This window comes from Poecilia latipinna, unplaced genomic scaffold, assembly GCF_001443285.1.
Source record: "Poecilia latipinna isolate Pla-1442-1.1 unplaced genomic scaffold, P_latipinna-1.0 Scaffold2730, whole genome shotgun sequence".
Lineage (NCBI taxonomy): Eukaryota > Metazoa > Chordata > Actinopteri > Cyprinodontiformes > Poeciliidae > Poecilia > Poecilia latipinna.
Window position 1 is genome coordinate 55,939 of NW_015115346.1, and position 19,159 is coordinate 75,097.

A 19,159-nucleotide genomic window follows, 5' to 3' on the forward strand; every position below is an offset into this window, starting at 1 on the left:
GAGAGAGAGAGAGAGACCGCAGAGGGTGAGAAGGGAATTTTTTAGTTTTTTTTTATTTTTATATTATATAGTTTGTAATATACAATTTGTGGCGTTTACTGCCAGTAGGGAACATCAAGACTGGTTTACTAACAGGAGGTCTCACTCTAACAAACTTCACTGTCTCATATATTGTGGTTTAAATGTGTTTGTTCTTCATTCAGTGAAGATCTTCATTTTAAGGAAAAAATGAAGTTTTCTCTCATATGGATAAATATCCATGTGAGAGAATCAGATTGAGTAACTTGAGTACGTCGAGTAACTTTTTTCCAAATATTTACTCAAGGTAATTACTTTCCACTGCTGGCTTTATTTATTTTATCTCTGCTACATTCAGTTTTAGATTTTTAAAATCAATACAAAAACACTATAATCTTTACTGTCACAAGATGGCGGTGTTGATCTTGACCGCCAAACTCACCGGAAGTCTCGCATTGCTGTCTTATTGTCACCGGAAGTGTGTCGTTTCAAAACATTGACAGCTGAGAAGCGGCGGCGGGTAGCAGCTGCCGCTCGGTCACGTTTTAACGCTTTGAACGGATTTCCAAGATGGCGGGCCCACTGCTGGAGTTCGAGACCGAGATGTTTCTGGGTCTCTTCGAGTCCGACGGGCTGCTGGTGGCGGCGGAGGGGCTGGGGATAGACCGCGTCCTGCTGCAGTTCATGCGGGTTTACTCCGAGGAGGGCAGCCTGGTCCTGCTGCTCAACACAACCACGGCCGAACAGGTTCGGAGGTGGTTCGTTTAGCACCGGGGCCACTCGGTACTGTCCTGTTGTTATGGTGGTTTGGGTCAGAAATCACCATGGCGACAGCTGTCGGCTAATGGTGGCTGATAGAACCGTTACTAGTGGTCGTTTGCTCTCTAAGGGAAGTCCTGCTGTTACTTTCAGTCGTTATGGAGTTAAAATGTTTAACTTTACCTTCTGATGAATTCTGTAGCAGCTCAGGTTGCAAAACGGTCAGTGAAACAATACATAAGATGGTAATATAAAAATTATAATGGGAAAAAGACATTGATAGATTAATTGGTGTAAATAAAACATTACTTACATTTACTGTGCATTTGAAATATATATTCTGTATATGGCATATTTACACAAATAAATTGTGCATTCTAGATTAAAAGTAGCGTTCCAGTTTTTCCACAAGTCTAGTATTTATTTACTCATTACATCGAATTCACTGTGTGAAATTGTCAGCCAGTTTAGCTCTGCTGCAATATTTTAAAGAATAAAATAAAAATTAAGAACATGACAACAAATTTAGGTGTAAGAAACTGAGACTTCCAAATCAAATTTTTATTTTAACATAATGCTTTCCAAAGTGATAACTTATATGATTTACAGTCCATTAGTTTAATCTTCAGGTGACAGATAAAACATATGCTTTGAATGAACGTCAGCAGGTAAACCATGAAGGAGTGTGTCTGGTGCGTTTTGGGTCGGATACCTTAATCCAGAGGTTCCCAAACTGTGGGGCGCGCCCCCTAAGGGGGGCGCCGTGTCATTGCAGGGGGGGGGGAAGCCGTCTGGATGAAAAAACAAAACAAAACATGAACACTGTATGCGCTGGGTTTTTACCTTAGAATGGCCAACTCCGTTATTCCTATGTCAATTTGATACAGTAGAGGCTTCCACACTTCCCATATTTGTGTCTTTTATCAGCAGTTAAAACTGTTTAATCCCTTGTTAACATGTTGTAACCTGTTTTTCCGAGCCACCTTTGAACGCAACATGAGCGCTACGACGCTCGCGCTGGGTTTCCACCTGTGAAGGAGACCTGCTGCTGCTGTGCGGAGCTACGTAGGTTTGTGTTAGAATCACGGCAGCAAACCAGCAAAACGCAAAGAGCTTTTCACAGTTTTTCCCTCCAAACTAACAGACTGAGTTGAGTAAAGCTGCTGGATGCAGGTAATGTCAGCTAAAAGATGTCTAGCTAATGTAAGCTAAAAGATGACTAGCTAATATCAATACAGAACCTTAAGCTGAACAAGTAGCCTGTAGGCTACCGATGTTGGTGTCTGTTTTCAGCTACGTACATTCATTTTGCCCCCAAAAAGTCGATGCTCCCCACAGCCCCCGTGACATGCGTCGTTTCAACCAGACAGCCATTTGTAATCCATAGTGGGGGGGGGGCGCAGAAAATGTTTGGAAACCACTGGGGGGGCGCAGAAGAAAAAGTTTGGGAACCACTGCCTTAAACCCAGGCTGGTAGAGGAGTCAGAACTTTTACTCAAGTAGTGGAGTTATTTCATGATATTACTAAAGTAGAAGTAATAAGTATAAATGGTTTCTCTGCATCGCTGCTTCAGACATCATTACTTGACTTCAGTTCTCCGTGTTCAGTGTCATCTGGTTGTGGACCTTCAGGTTTCACCTTTACGTGACCTCTGGGTTTCGGCCCGACCGGTGACCGTCCTTCTGCTCCTCAGGAGTATTTCACGGAGCAGCTGCGGGTGGAGGGCGTGGCCCACCTGCCCAGGACGGTGACCAGCGACATCCAGAGCGCCGAGCGCTGCGGCGTTTACACCGGAGGGGGGGTTCTGTTCGTCACCAGCAGGATCCTGGTGGTGGACTTCCTCACCGACCGCATCCCCGCCCACCTCATCTCAGGTCAGAGACAGACCAATGGAGGAAGAACTGCTGGGTTTATTTCAGCCAGTTCACTTTACATTTAACATTTTTATCAAACTTTTCGTCTGGTTCCCTGCTAACAGGACGCCAACAATAACTCTGTGAAGAATCTGAATAATAAGTTACATCAATGTTTTATTTCCCTTTGGGATTAATAAGTATTTTTGAATTGAATTGCTGCACATTGGCAGCCAGCTGGCTGAAAAGTGGCATCTACATTTGACTATACAGACATGAATCGGTCTAATCCAAGTAACACTGTTAGCAAGCTGCTGCTACATGAGCAGATAGCCTGACTAATAACCAGCTCTGGAGTTTAACAGCGTATTCCTTTAATAACAACCAAAATATTATGATTTAAATGATCAAACTGGTAATATTCAATATGTTATGTTACTTGTGACTTTATGCCACATGTTTGCTGTTTTGTTTTTATCTTATTAAGTATTTACAGTTTCTGACCTATAAAAGGAGCTTTACAAATAAAGTTACGCTAGTAAAAACAATTGTATCTGGAATAAAAGATTAAAATAATGTCAGTTTAGTTCATTTGTTTTATGTTCATATAAAACAGAAACTATAACTCTTTATTTATCATCATTTTCCTGGTGAAATCCTGCAGGTAAAGGAGGAAGTGTTTCTTCAGGACCATCAGTGGGAAAGCGGATGAAATCATGACATTAACATTTCATGAATGAATTCATGTTTAACAGGCATCCTGGTGTATCGGGCTCATAAGATCATGGAGTCGTGTCAGGAGGCGTTCATCCTTCGTCTGTTCAGGCAGAAGAATAAGACCGGCTTCATCAAAGCATTCACTGACAAGGCCACTTCCTTCTGCTCGGGTTTCTGCCAGGTGGAGCGGGTCATGAGGAACCTGTTCGTCAAGAAGCTTTACCTGTGGCCCAGGTGCAACAAACACACAGCAGTTTACCTGCAGAGGAGAGCAGGAGACTGACGTCAACACGAAGGAGTCTTCATGAAGTCATTTGATAAATAATGACACTTTTAAGGCAAACTTGGTAACACTTTATTTGAAGGGGGTGAATAAGACTGACATGACACTGTCATAAACATGTCATAACACCTGTCATAAACATGACATAACACCTGTCATAAACATGTCATAACACCTGTCATAAACATGTCATAACACCTGTCAGGAACATCAATAAGCCTTCATGAATATTTATGACTGTTGTCATAAAGCGTCATTCGGTAAATTATGACACTTTTAAGGCAAACTTAAATGAAAACTTTGATTAAAAGAGTCATTATTTACACACATCATAAAGACTCCTTCATGTTTATCACAGTCTTATTTTTATGTTTAGTTCATGTCAGTCTTATGCTCACCTCTTCAGATAAAATGTTCTCAGATTCCAGGCGTCTGTGAACGCAGCGCTGGACAGACACAAGCCGGAGGTGGTGGAGCTGCACGTGTCGCTGACGCCGGCCATGAGGGCCATCCAGAGCTCCATCCTGGACATCATGAGCGCCTGCCTGAAGGAGCTGAAGCGCTACAACCCCAGCCTGGAGGCCGAGGACCTGTCGCTGGAGAACGCGCTGGGGAACGGCTTTGAGAAGGTTTCTGCTGTGGAGCGAAGCTCGTTTCTCCTGCTCAGCCGCCTCCACGTTCCTTCATGGTCTGCTTCTCCGTCTCCAGACGATCCGTCACTACCTGGACCCGCTGTGGCACCAGCTGGGAGCCAAGACCAAGGCGCTGGTCCAGGACCTGAAGGTCCTCCGGGTTCTGTTGCTCTACCTCACCCAGTACGACTGCGTCACCTTCCTCAACCTGCTGGAGTCGCTGCGCTCCAGCCAGAAGACCTTCGGCTCCAACTCAGGTCAGACAAACTAAACCACCTTAAAACGCACCGATCCACTTCTTCCGATACCGATATCTGAGGTTTAGTATCGGCTGATACCGATCCGATACAGAAAAGCAGATGAACTGACATTTCTGTTTTTAAACATAAATTTCCTCAATTACAAATTTATTTGATAATTCTGAACCAGTTCAGCTAATTAAACCTCCATTCTGGAACCGAGGACCAGATTTATTACAGATAAATAAAATACAGAGGTTCAAAAACTAGATTCTGGTTCATTAACATTTCTGCTTTGGAGTAACTAGAACTATAAATATAGATCCGCTTTTACTCAACACAAATCGTCTGGAAAAAAACAATCAGCACAAATAACTGAGAAGCTGTAGATCTCCTTATGGCTACAGACATGATAAAACTCATCGGTTAGAATGTCCTAGTCAAAGTTCAGACCTAATTAATACTGAGGATCTGTTTAAGACGTGAAAACGTTCATCCTCTTCACCTTCACCAGCTGCTTTGTGCTTAAATCCCAGAAACACCCGGCAGGTTTCACGTGAGGCCTGAACGTTTCGCTGCTCTGACTTTCCTCCTTTGGTCCTGTCAGGCTGGCTCTTCCTGGACTGCAGCACCGCCATGTTTGTCAACGCCAGGAGCCGAGTGTACCGCTGCCCCGACGGCGGAAAGAAACCCAAACTGACCGCCGAGGACCACAAAGGTACAACTTCCTGTCTGCGACCCTCACTTCCTGTCTGCAACCCTCACTTCCTGTCTGCGACCCTCACTTCCTGTCTGCGACCCTCACTTCCTGTCTGATTTTCTGAAGGTCAGCGTGTCGCGGAGGTCAGGCGGGAGCTGGTGCTGGAGAAGAGTCCGAAGTGGGAGGTTCTGACTGAGGTTCTGGACGAGATCAGGAAGGAGAACCAGGAGGCTCGGCCAGGTGAAGCAGCTGGTGAACTTAAACTCTCTAAAGGTCACAGATAATAACGATAAAGGTTTTGCACTTTAATTTCTTCTCAAATGTAGAATTATTTCTGGAAATGTTCCCACAGATGCTCAGGGAGTTTTTGGTTTAGCTTTTAATCCAAATATCTTAGTAAACTTAAAATAAGATAAAACTGACTCATAGTAACTTGTCAGTAAGATGGAGGAGCCGGTTCAGTCAAGAGTCCTTCAGGCTCTCGTTCCATTAGCAGATTATTTCAAATGTTTTGTTCTAAATAATCTACCCGTGGAACTAGAACTGTCTTCTGCTATAATAAAATAAAGATATTTATTTTATTCTGCATGTTGGGAACTGGAGGATGTTATTTCCAGAACCTGTTGCGTTTCCATCACTGAACAGAAACAGCAGCTGTGAAACGTTTTCTGTTTCATTAGCAGAATATTGACAGATTTGGTGACGTCTTTAAAGAAACCGGAGTTTTCTCTGCCGTTTTAGTTAGTGCGCCCTGTGGAGGGGGTGTGAATACTTTTTCCTGTTGCAAACAGGAAGTCTGTCTCTGCGCCTGCAGGTCGGGTTCTGATCTGCGCCAGTGACGACCGGACCTGCGCGCAGCTGCAGCAGCTCATCAAGCACGGCTCTGATTGGCTGCTGAACCGGCTTTACGCCCGGACCGTCGGGAAACGGGACCCTGCTGCAGCGGCCGCGACCTTTGACCCGGACTCACTGAAGAAGGGGAAAGGTTGGGTGAAAAAAGGAGGGAAGGGGAAAGAACCGGCGCAGAAACGAAGCACCAAGACGGGGAAAAGCCGAACTTCTCTGACCCTGACCCAGATGATGAGGAAGGACGAGGAGGAGCAGGGTGGCGATGATGATGAAGATCACCTGATGGAGGAAGAGGAGGAGCAGCTGAACCTGAATCTGTCGTCTGACTCCTACTACGGCGTCCTGAAGGAGCCGCTGACAGTCATCCACCCTCTGAGAGGCTGCTCCGACCCGCACAGCCTGACCCGGGTTCTGCAGGAGGTCCAGCCCGCCTTCGTGGTTCTGTATGACGCCGAGCTCAGCTTCGTCCGCCAGCTGGAGGTCCACAGAGCCGGCCGGCCCGGGAAGCCGCTGCGCGTCTACTTCCTGATCTACGGCGGCTCCACCGAGGAGCAGAGGTACCTCACGGCGCTGTCCCACGAGAAGAAAGCCTTCGAGCTCCTGATCAGGTCAGAACCGGGCCGAAGAGCCGACCTTTGACCTCACTGCCTGTCTGAGTGTGTATATCTACTCACTGTCTGTGTGTGTATGTCTATGTAGAGAAAAAGCTACCATGGTGATCCCAGAGGAGAGAGAGGGGCGAGAGAACACCAACCTGGACTTAGCCAGGAGTTTAGAGCCGGCCAACAGCGCCACCAACAGCAGGAGAGCAGGTCCGTTTGGTTCCCGCAGCTTAGCATACCACAAACTGCAACATTTTCATCGTCACAAATCAAATCAAAGCAGAAATGGTCTTTTTTTTTCATGTTCACACAGAAAATCAGCAGTAAAATGTTTCTGTAAATCTGAAATCCTGTCAGAAACTTTAAAGCTGCAGTTTCACTTTTATCAAATCATGTTTTTAAATATTTATTAATCTGTGAGAAGATCAGCCTCCTCACTGAGCTAAACAACCAATCAGAGCCAGGAGGCGGGGCTTAGTGCTGTCAATCAGGCTCATGTATTCACTGCTAAATCTACTAATTTTGAAACATTAAACATTTAGGATAGCATCATTAGTGGCTATGCTAACTAGCCTTAGCATTCACAACATGCTATGCTAGCTTCAGTGTAGCAGAAAGCAGGGCCATGATTGACGGCGCTAAGACCCGCCTCTTGGCTCTGATTGGTTGTTAGCACTGGGAGAAACAGATTACCTGTCAACCTGGTGACGGTTTCAGTAATGTGTAAAAATGAAGGCTGTCCTTCCTGCCTCGGCCTGCAGGGGGCCAGGAGCCGGGCGCTGCGCCCTCCAGGGTCATCGTGGACATGCGGGAGTTTCGCAGCGAGCTGCCGGCACTGCTGCACCGCCGCGGCCTGGACATCGAGCCCGTCACGCTGCAGGTGGGCGACTACATCCTGACGCCCGACACCTGCGTGGAGCGGAAGAGCGTGAGCGACCTGATTGGCTCGCTGCAGAGCGGCCGGCTCTACACACAGTGCCTCGCCATGACGCGCTGCTACCGGAAGCCGCTGCTGCTGATCGAGTTTGACCCGGCCAAGCCGTTCTCCCTGACGGCCCGCTCCGACTTCCGCAGCGAAATCTCCTCCACCGACGTCTCCTCCAAGCTGACGTTGCTCACGCTGCACTTCCCCCGCCTCCGGATCCTGTGGTGCCCGTCGCCGCACGCCACCGCCGAGCTCTTCCAGGAGCTGAAGCTGGGCCGGGCCGAGCCGGACGCCGACGCCGCCCAGGCCGTCACGGCCGAGTCGGACGCCGCCGGCGAGTCGGCGGACCTTTACAACCCCGGGCCGTACGACTTCCTGGTGAAGATGCCGGGCGTCAATGCCAAGAACTACCGGGCGCTGGTGAGAAGCGCCGGCAGCCTGGCGGAGCTGGCGGGGCGGAGCCGCGACGAGCTGGCAGCCGCTCTGGGGAACGCCAACAACGCCAGGATGCTGCATGACTTCCTGCACAACGCTGCAGATGTTCCAGCTGCCGTGCAGAAACACAAACTGACATCATGAATTATGGTTTATACTTTATAGAAAAAAAGTAAAATTACTGTAAAATAAAATGGACTCCTGTTGGACTTTCTGTATGTAAAATTACTGAAAATTATGCTTTTATTTATTTTTTATTAAAGCTTGGAACCCTGGAAATAAAGGCTGTTACTTTTCATTTAAAATGTCACAAACCAATAACTGTTCTAGTTTTATGCTCAGGTTGTAAATACTAAGATGAATTAATGTTTTGTCAATTTTTTTAAATATACAATGAAATGTATATTTAAAAGTTACTGAATACTTGATTTGCCTTTTTATCAAAAACTTTTTACTCCCATAATTTCTTGGTTACTTTTTACTTTTTCTTGTTTAAAAGTATGCTGAAGTAAAACAGTCTAATTACGTCCGCACCTGTATTTTAGTTAAATCTGATTATAAAGTTTTATAAATTCAGTTTAGCATCGTATTCATTCTTTTGCCGAACCGTGTTTAAATAACCTCAGTTAAATTTTCCTAAGTGTGTGAATCCCTGCGGGCTTTGAATCCATATGGAGGCCACGCCCCTTCCCCCTCCAACGTCTTGACGTCACTGCATCCCGGAGCCAGACGAGGCGCAGCCATTTTACTCCGCGAAATAAACTTCAGCTCCTTATTGAGACGGCAGGAAAAGAAAAATCTGTTCCAGCCCGATGGGCATGTTCTGATCCACGGCTCGGATGGGTTCTGCTTTCGAGTCGACAGAGTTCGGTAAGAGCCCACTAGCCGGGTCAGTTCTGGCTTGTTTTTAGCCTGCTAGCCTGAATGAGCTAACTGGAGCTAACCAGAGGAGGTTGTTGTTGGGGAACGGGTCGGGATGTGACACTGCGCGACAGGAGGCGAGCGGGGGAGAAACTACCCAGGGCCGCGTGGGAGAGTGGGCTCACTACCGTGGGACGTTTTTCTGGAAATGACAGTTGTCGCTTCACCTTTGACACCTGACGGTTTGAGTCTCACCTGTCAGGTTTAAAGTAGCTAGCCAGTGCTAGCTTATCCCACACCCACTCACTCCCACCAGCGGTCCCACGGTGATGTCACTCGCTCAGAGACACCTCACCTGGTTGCCAGGTGGCTGGTTTGTTCTCCAGAGGTTTGGACTGTATGCTAAGCTAACAAGTTGTGTGAAAAAGTTCTTCCTCCTCATATGAAACAGTCTTCATATGCTCTAGGTAAATAATAAAATGCGCTTTAAAGCATCAGGCACAAAGGTTGTGGGCAGGAAGTGACATCATGTGGTGGGTGGATCTTTTTTAATATCTGGATAAAATTAATACAAAGCCTCAGAAAGTGTAAATATTAAAGTCTAGTTGTAGGCCAGCCTGAACAATCAGGTGACTCGCCTCCATTGAAAATCATCCTGTTTCCTCTTCAGTTACTGATGATGCTAACAGCTAGCGTTCCTCGGCTTAAACTTCCACACTGAAGGCTGTTGCTGAGGCAATGAGCTGAGGCGCCTTGATTCCCCTGGAAAAGGCCAGATTTTTAATAATATGAATAAAATTTAAACGTATTTTTCAGTTTTAGTGTCTCCCAGTTTGAACTGTGATTTTCTACCAGATAAAGGTTCAGTCTGAGCTTTAAGTAGGACATTTCATCTCTGCTTCCTGTGATCAGCTCAGCATCTTCAGAGCTATTCTCCTGACTCACAGATTACAGATTATTTAAATCCACTAATTTGAACATTTTCCCTCTTCAACATGCAGTGCGGTTTTTTTGATTATTAATCTGAACGTGTCGGTGGTTTGATTCTCTTTTTCTGGGTCTTTATCTCTGGCATTCCTCTCATCCAGGCCTGTTTGTAGTAGAGCTGACCTTTGACCTCCTTCCCTGTGTTGCTGTTGTGGAGACGCCTGTCTGTTATTCCTCTCATTTCCTCGTTTTGAACCCGCTCTTTAATCAGGATTATGAAATATTGATCTGTTGTTGCCATGGAGCCCAGTTTTCTGTTCCTCCATCTGAGATAAATTTTCAGGGATTTTTGTTTTTGTGTGGCGGATCTGAAACCTCTTTGCTTTTGCTGGACTAGTGCAAGCTTTGATTAGTCCGTGGGACCCAGACCCACTTCAGATTAATGACCAAAACATTAATGATTAATGGAACAAATGTTAGAAAAACTACCAAAAAATTAAAAGTTGGAAATGGTTTGAACATAAAATATTTACTGTGAGCTGTTCAGCTGAAAAATACTTTGAGAAATTAACCGTAACTCCCATCATGAAGAGGAGGTGTGGCTGGTGTCCTGTAGAGATCAGTGTTGCAGCGGCGCTGCAGAAGCCTCTGACTGAAGACACTCTGCCGTTGAGCTGATGGTCTGATGAAAACCGTCAGCTCAGCTCAGGGTTTTTGTTTTGGGACAAAAGTCGGTTGAGAGTCGCGTTTTCCTGCGTGTGATCGTAGCTTTAGCTTAAACTTTTATTTTTCCAACATTTACTGATTTTTAGTCGTTATGCTCGTTAAAAGGCATCAGCTGTGCGCTGATTGAAGCTTTCCCATCAGCCCCTGCTGCAGCTCTGTGTGTTCACTGGCTTCACCCGGCGTTTCCAAGTGCTGCTTCATCATCGTCATGGCTTTTGCTCCCCACTCATCTTCAAATGCCTGCAGCAGCATTTCCCTGAATGGTCGCTCAGCGGGCCTCATTAGGGCGACGCGACCGCTTCCATCAGGAAGCGACAGTTTAATCAACTGATCAAACTGATCAGTTTTCTTCTTCTGATGTTTCATTTCCGTCCAGTAAAGCCGTTAATCTGAATCAGAGCGAGTTTATTTTAATCTTTGACTGTTTGTTGGACTTTCTGTTTCTGCAGCCAGAGGAAGGAAGAAACTTGACCCGTTTCTATTCTTAGTTTCCTTTGTCATCATGATGTCATCGTCTGCTGCTGAGTAACAAACCATTATTCTCCAAATATTTCAGGTTATTTGTGGCTCCGCCTCCTGCTGGTTTTCACACCTTTAACTTCCTCCCTGATGCCTCTGGCGCTAACATCTGCTTTCTTTTTTATTTTATCTTTATTGATTCCCAATGAAGCAAATTTTACAAAACATTTAGACACAGCATCATAATTTCAGTACTTAGGAAAAAGATAAGAAGACCTGGCATTATGATAAATAAAACAATAATTTTTACTTTATTTCCCCTGGAAAGTTTGTGAAGATCAGAATAAACTATTGCAAAAGAAAAAAAAATAATAATAAAATACACAAACTAAAAACATGGGACTGAATGATAAAGTTTATAAACTTGGTCACTAAAAATAAAATCAGACCTTCTGAGTTTCATTTAATCCACCAAACTTTGTCACCGAAAAGTTTGTTCTCAACCAATCAGAGCCAGGGGGCGGGGCTTAGCGCATAACAGCACTAAGCCCCGCCCCCTGGCTCTGATTGGTTGTTTTTGGTTCATTTCTTCAGACAGCAGCAGATTAGAGATGGATCAGTTCATTTTATCTGTTTCATATTAAACAGAAACAACTTAGAGTCAGATTTAATAAATGTGTAAAAAAATGTTTTTTTATAAAAGTTACTGCAGCTTTAAGGCCAACAGGAACATCAAGCTGCTTCGCTCCAAACACAGTTTCTACTTCCTGCTGACATGTCTTCTCCCTGCAGGCTGCCTTTCTTAAAGGGCCAGTGACCCAGACCACTCTCTCTCGCTCTCCCCGGCCGCCCCCCTCCTGAGGCAGGATGGAGCCCTGGGCGCCCCGGCGGCAGCTCACAGCAGAGGGGGATTGTGGGATATCCAGCCTGTTGGTGCCGAGCCCACAGAGCGAGGCGGTGACCCACGAGATGGAGGAGCTGTCGCTGCAGCCCACCCAGAGCCTACCGCCGCTCAACGAGCGCAAGAACGGTGAGAACACGCTCTGCTGCTCTGGCGACAACGCTGCTGCTGCGGCGACGCTGCTGCTGCGGCGACGCTGCTGCTGCTGCTGCAGCGACGACGCTGCTGCTGCTGCAGCGGCGACGCTGCTGCTGCAGCGACGACGCTGCTGCTGCAGCGACGACGCTGCTGCGGCGCTGCTGCTGTGGCGACGCTGCTGCGGCGACGACGCTGCTGCGGCTGCGACGCTGCTGCTGCTGCGGCTGCGACGCTGCTGCTGCTGCGGCTGCGGCTGCGACGCTGCTGCTGCTGCAGCTGCGACGCTGCTGCTGCGGCGACGACGCTGCTGCAGCTGCGACGCTGCTGCGGCGACGACGCTGCTGCTGCTGCTGCTGCTGCAGCGACGACGCTGCTGCTGCTGCTGCAGCGACGACGCTGCTGCTGCTGCTGCTGCAGCGACAAGGAGAATAAAGTCATAATATTGCGAGAAAAAAGTTGAATGAATGAAGTCGTTTGGGTTTATTTAGATAAAATCGTTTCTGAAACTGATCCAGAGTTTATCATTATAAAATATTATTATTATTTATGCATGTGGACCTAACGTCTCCTCAAGCAGCCATCTTGGCTGTAAATAAGGCCATCATCATCATCATCTTTAGCCTTCCCTGACTCCTCCAGTGTTTGGACCCGTCTGGTTCTGATCAGGACTCAGATGGCCGGCAGAGATCCGGGTCGTTACAGCGTGCCGCGATCTGATTGGCCCAACATTTAATCCCAGTTCTCCCAGGCAGACTGGCAGCGTCCCACCAGTGGAAAGTGTGAGTGGTAGTTTCCCAGCAGAGAGCTCTCTCTGCGGCGGCGGCGGCCATGCAGGTGCTGATGTGTCGCCATGTTGGCGGCTCCTCTGCTGCTGTCAGCAGAAACGACGACGCTCATTAAATCCTCCTGAAACCATGGAAACCAGCGGCTCTGGGCTCAGCCTCCTGTCTTAGTTTGACTTGTGGAGCGTTTCTCCTGCTGAGGGATCATCCTGTTAGAAACGCCGCAGGTCGGACCGAGCTCCGCTCAGACCTTCCTGTCACATCATTTATTTTCATAGAGATTAAAATCTGCAGTGCAGCTTCTGGATCAGAACTTTCTGTCCTTCTCTGTTTCATGTCTGATCTGTAATGTTTGTTCTGGATCCTTCACTGCAAAAACACAAAACCTACCAAATATCTCTGTCTAGCTTTTAACACACACACTTAGAATAAGACAAAACTAACTTACAGGAAACTTTTCAACAAGTTTCAAGACCTTGTTTTCAGTTTTCAGTCAGTTGTTTCAGAGCTACAGGAGGCCCAGATGATGAAGAGCAGCATGAAGAGGATGGATTGTATGTGAATGGAAATGTTATGTGGATATGCTGCCGATCTGACATTTGTGTTTTATTCTTATTGTTGCTCCTGCTTCCTAGACTGATTTCTCCTACAGGAAACTAATAAATGATCTTATCTTAATAATTCCTTAATATTGATTCTAAAACGTTCTAGTTACACTGATTATTTTTCACTTATAACATTTTCTCCTTATAATAATCTGCTCTTTTAACACTATTAAGAATTTACTGACTCAAAACAAGCTCCTACATTTTACTGTAAAGTTATTATAAAGTCTTATTTTTAGTGTACTAAGATGTTTGCAGTAGAAACAGAAATATCTGGTAAGGTTTTGTGTTTTAGCAGGTCAGTTGTAATGCGTTTAAAAATAGCAAACGGAAACATGCCGCCGAGCCTTTGGCCTCCTAAATCTGAATCCATCGTCTCTGTGTTTAAAAAGAAGCAGCTTTTCTTTTAAATTGCATTGGACCGTGTGGCTCGTTGTGGTCGCATTAATTTCCATGACTGTAGCTGAAAAATACGTAGAAAGAAAAAATGTAAAGGAAAGAACGGCAGCCTGTGACTGAGAAACAGAAGAAGTGATTAATTTAGCTGCAGAGCAGCAGATGTATTAGGAAGTCAGGAGAAATGGTGTGCTGAGAGGCAGCAGAGACCTAGCAGACAGGCAACCTACCCAGAGATTTAAAAGCACTCTGAGGAGAGCCAGTCTGCCTGGCATTCATCACATGTGGAGGTAATCACTTCAGACAAAAGAAATCAGTTAAAGAAAGAAACATTTTAACTAGTGGATGTAATTTCTGCTCCAGTTCTTGGTTACTGATCCACCAGATCAGGATGTTTCTGCCAACAAGGACAGCCTGTGGTTTTATTGGATATTGCAGCAGTGAAAGGAAGCAGCTCAAAGTCTCACATTCTCACAGCAACCTGATGCAACCTGATGTGCTGATTGGAGGAAAAGTCAAAGTAATAGTGGTGGGACTTGATGAACATTTTTAATTGTTTTAATTGTAGGACCTGAAATCAGTTTTTCTTCCACCATATTTTCCTTCTCGTTGTTTAGAGGTTTTTAGTGCTGATGTAAAGTCTCAGTGAGTCAGCAGGGATTTGAACCGCATGAGGAGAGTTTCTGTCTCTGGCGGCTGCAGAGCCGTTCGCATCGCTGCGCCTTCAGCATGGAGTCAGGATGAAGCAGCAACAGGGTGGGGAGGGGCACCAGACCCAGGAAATTCCAGCAGATAAGTCTGTGGGCTGTTCCTCCTGAGGACGAGTTTCTGTGCCGGTAACCCTCTATTGCCCCCCCCCCGTTGCCCCTCTGTTGCCCCCTCGTTGCTCGTGTTTGTGCCAGACTTTCTCATTCCAGATCTGTGAGGTCATCCCTCTCTCCCAGGTCAAAGGTCACGATGTGTTTGTGGAGCCGAGCAGCAGAACATTTCCGCCGACAGGAAGTCTGTTGGGAAAACGTTGCCCTGCATACTTTGACTAGGCCCCGTGTTGATGTGTGAGCTGAGCTCTGCGGCCCGTTTCTGCTTCTCGTCAGGTTGATGTTTTTCTGCGTTTTCTTTTCGTTTCACTCCTGGTTTATGTTGAAAACTTAACTTTAAGGTTCTGTCGGCTCTAGTGAACCGACAGAACGGAGGGGAAGACGTGGGGCAAAGTCTCCAGGCGGGAATCGAACCTGCGGCGGCGTGGAGGACTGAGCTGAACGCCCAGCGCCCCTGTTTTGAAAACTTTATTAACTGGGAATGCCCAAGTCTCTATTTTAGTAAAACTGGTTGTTTTTATGAATTAATTAAATAAAAAAAAACTTTTTTACATTTTTCATTTTAATGTCCGCTTTGAGTGATTTATAAGCCCGATTTCAAACCAGAACCACCATTTGCTTAGATGTTAGCAACTGTTTTCCAAGTTCTGCCTTTTTGTTTCGGGAGCACATTCAAAACACACCTGCTGCTGCAGCCACAAACTACACCTGGTCGGATTATTAGAGTACAGCTATGAACAGCACAACAGTTCCCCGAGCTTCACAAGGGCATCTTAAGACACTTTCCAGTGGTAAGTTGCTCTCTGTAACAGATTAATATGCGGTTCGGTTCGGTTCTGGTCCAGTGGGGAGATTCTCCATATTTCTCCGCTGATTTGCAGCGACACTCAGAACGGAGAACCTCGAGGTTCTGGTTCTGATGGATTAAATAAACCCAGATATTTTATTTTGTCTTATAAAAAAAGTATTGCTGCCCCAAACATAATGATAAAGACTCTGATCATGAACTTTATTATTTTTTAAATTTAAACAAAAAATAAAATTCACCTCACACCGAGCTAATATGTAGTTCTGGTGTTTTACACCGTCAGCGCTCACAGCAGCTCAGACTCTGACCTGCTTCTCTGCTTTTCTCTGTATTCCTGTCAGAGAAACGAGCTGCTAGCAGCGATGCTAACTCACGGTCATTACGTTACAAAATGTAGCGAACTGATTAAACTCAGTTATGATCCTCTGCACTGAGCAGCTCTCCGACAGCAGACGGCGTGTCTGTGAATATTGTACAATAGCCGAAAAGGGAGATGTAACTTCTATTATGAATATAGATTAGCAAAAAATCCTACAAATTACAGTGAAATACTGCTACTTCCGGTGGGCACAGGAAGTAAGACACATAATCGTTTCCCCAGTAAACCTCCAGGAATAAGGTGGATGTTGTCTGTTTTTGTTTTCTTTGAAACATTGATTTTAAATCTGTGTTTTCTGCCTGAACCTCCAAACCAAGTTTAGATGATCGGGTTCTGATTCAGGGCCGCAGACGGCCCCCGGGTCGCGCTTTCTAAGCGGCTCTCGGCTGATTCACGGACCTCTGGTAAGGTGAGGTCAGAGCTGGCCGGAGGTGATGCGTTTCCATGGTTACCGTTTGCTTTCGTCCCGTCGCCCGTGTCGCTCTGTGGTTGCTGCTTCATGACGCGTCTCTGCTCTCCCTGCAGTCCTGCAGCTGCGGCTGCAGCAGCGGCGGACCCGGGAGCAGCTGGTGGACCAGGGCATCATGCCGCGTGAGTAACGCCGCCGGGGGCGTGGTGGCGGCTCCGCAGGCCGCCGCCCGCTCAGGTCCGAGTCGGTAAACGTCTTCCAGGTCGGCCGCCGCAGGAAGACGAGGAGAACTGAACTCTGTGTTTGTGTCGCAGCTCTGAAGAGCCCAGCAGCGTTCCACGGCCAGATCCGCAGCCTGGAGCGAGCCAGGGTGAGAAAACTCCACAGCGCCTCCTTCAGGCTGAACGCGCTTCAGATTTCTGCTCTGAAGGGAAACCATGGAAACTCTGAGTTCATTATCCAATATGGCCGCCACTGATAGAAAGCATCAGAAACATTTTGTGTTATTAAACCAGAGATAATAAAATCTCTTTAGGGGAATTCTACTTTTCTTTTCATGCCTGAAACGGATGGAGATAAATTATTGATCATTATTGATAATAGTATTAATCTGAAGTTATTTCTGTCCATAACAGCAGAAGATCTGCATCTTTTATTTGAGATTTTACTAATTTATTAAAGCTGAGCTCATAAGTTTGTCTAATATTATGTATTGTTAGTAATCAATTATAGTGATGATTCATGGGGCACAGAGACATTTAACCACTTGAGTCTTTTTATAAAATATTAGAAATGGATTAAAAGATGTAAATAATAAATCGATTCCTTTATTAGAATCAAAAACATTTCTTGCCTAAAATGTAATAAAGTTTGAAGCGAAGGATTCGCCTGCAGCTGAACTGATCTGGAGATTATTATTGATTAATAATTGAATGGCTAAAGGTGATTGATAGATTTTCCAGAACTTGAAGCTGAAACTGAACTTCAGGAGTTCTGGTAGAACAGATTTACAGATGAAGAAAACATTAGTTCATTTGTTCTTTCAGCCTTTTCAGCTCCAGTTAAAACTCGATTACTAAATTAGTTGATTATTATTCCAGTGATTGATTAACCAGATGAGTCGTTTGCTGACATCCTGGCTTGTTTTCAGACGGAGAACTTCCTGAAGCATAAGATCCGCAGCCGGCCGGAGCGCGCCGAGCTGGTCCGGATGCACATCCTGCAAGGTGCTGCTGTCCTCCATCTTTGAAGCCGTGTGATGCGTTGCCGTTGCTGTTTTTCTGAGTGCGTGACGTTTTGGCTCCTCCCCCTGCAGAGACGGGGGCGGAGCCGTCGCTGCAGGCGACCCAGATGAAGCTGAAGCGTGCGCGGCTGGCCGACAACCTGAACGAGAAGATCGCCCAGCGGCCCGGCCCCATGGAGCTGGTGGAGAAGAACATCCTGCCGGTGGCGTCCAGCCTCAAGGAGGCCATCATAGGTGAGCCGCCGCCGCCGGGACGCCTCGCCGGGCGCGGCCCAAACTGACGGCTCTGCTGACCCGCAGTGGGCCAGGTCAACTACCCCAAGGTTCTGGAGGAGGACGGTTGCTACGACGCCGTGTCTCCAGAGCAACCGGCCAGCCAGGAGTCTCAGGGCTCCGCCCCCTCACCTGGAGAGAGCAGAGTCCCGGAAACCCCGCCGACAGGCCCGGCGCCCGCAGTACTGCCTGCCATCGCCATGCTGCAGGTCAGAGATGGAGCGCCCCCTGCTGGTTTCAGGAGGATTTACTCTCATGTTTATTTCAACTCTTTTTCTGCTGCTTCAGCCTCTTCCAGGCGCAGACTTCCCAAAGCCGGCCTCAGCCAATGAGCAGCCTCTCACCTGTCCACCTGTCCAGCATGCCCCGCCCACCGCCGCGCCTTCCAAACCGGGGCCGACTCTGGTCAAGGTGAGAACGACGCTCCGCCTCCCCTGAAGCAAAACAAGCGCACCTGGAGTGAGGACAGCCAATCAGATCACTGTAAAATGTCAAATATGACTTATGATGAGCTCACTGTGAAAACACAAAACCCTACCAGGTATTTTTGTCTAGTTTCTAATGAAAATATCTTATTACACTAAAAATAAGACAAAACTTACAAGTAACTTTTCAGTAAGATACAGAAGGTTATTTTCAGTCAGTCATTGTTAGAATATTGTTAAAAAATTATTTCACCTGTATCAAGGGAATAATCTGTCAATGAAACTAATACTTTTTAAAAATCAATATTAAGTATTGACTCTAAAAAGCTGAAAAGTTACTTAGATTAGTTATATTGTCAGTGTATGAATATGTTTGCATTAGAAACTAGACACATACCTGGTGTAGTTTTGTGTTTTACAGTGAATCATAAACTTCAGTCTGTTTTTACAGGATTGTATGTGATGGAGCAGCACAGCGTCGTCATGGCGATAGGCTGCTGTGTTTGCTGTTTGACTTTCTATTATATAACATTGTTATTGTACTTCCTGCAACAGTATATTATCATTATTATTATCTTTATATTTATTATTTTTAACGCTTTAGGAATGTTTTGTGTGAAGCCTGATGCAGGTCAGTTTATTCAGTTTCTTTTCTGATTAAATTCCAGCAAAGCCAACAGAAAAGTCTGTCTGAGAAGAGCCGCAGCAAGAAGGGCAAAGAGGCCAAGTCGCGCGTGAAGAAGCTGAAGTACCACCAGTACGTCCCGCCGGACCAGAAGCAGGATGCCGGCGAGCCGCCCATGGACTCGTCCTACGCCCGCCTGCTGCAGCAGCAGCAGCTCTTCCTGCAGCTGCAGATCCTCAGTCAGCAGCAGCAGCAGCAGCAGCACTACAACTACCAGACCATCCTGCCGGCGTCGCTCAAGTAGGGGACCACACACACAGAGACACACACACACAGAGACACACACACACAGAGAGACACACACACACACA

The 19,159-nt window shown here is 46.3% G+C and overlaps 2 protein-coding genes across 3 annotated transcripts; both read left to right on the plus strand.

The window, feature by feature from the left end:
- Positions 1–444: 444 nt before the first annotated feature.
- On the plus strand, positions 445–8,308 carry ercc4 (excision repair cross-complementation group 4). 2 transcript variants are annotated; one of them, XM_015021139.1, is made up of 10 exons: positions 445–765; positions 2,472–2,652; positions 3,387–3,582; positions 4,053–4,260; positions 4,340–4,520; positions 5,110–5,220; positions 5,329–5,460; positions 6,014–6,659; positions 6,751–6,863; positions 7,415–8,308. In XM_015021139.1, exons 1-10 carry the CDS (start codon positions 589–591, stop codon positions 8,155–8,157), a joined length of 2,688 nt encoding a protein of 895 aa, XP_014876625.1. In that variant the 5' UTR covers positions 445–588; the 3' UTR covers positions 8,158–8,308. The 2 variants fall into 2 exon arrangements, with proteins under 2 accessions (XP_014876625.1, XP_014876626.1); XM_015021140.1 differs by having other exon boundaries at positions 5,329–5,442; positions 6,017–6,659.
- Positions 8,309–8,708: 400 nt separating this feature from the next.
- Positions 8,709–19,116, plus strand: mrtfb (myocardin related transcription factor B). Its single transcript, XM_015021141.1, has 9 exons — positions 8,709–8,883; positions 11,779–12,016; positions 16,339–16,404; positions 16,537–16,592; positions 17,373–17,448; positions 17,538–17,699; positions 17,766–17,947; positions 18,027–18,149; positions 18,832–19,116. The coding sequence occupies exons 2-9, from the start codon at positions 11,854–11,856 to the stop codon at positions 19,090–19,092; spliced, it is 1,089 nt and encodes a 362-aa protein (XP_014876627.1). The 5' UTR covers positions 8,709–8,883; positions 11,779–11,853; the 3' UTR covers positions 19,093–19,116.
- Positions 19,117–19,159: the final 43 nt, after the last annotated feature.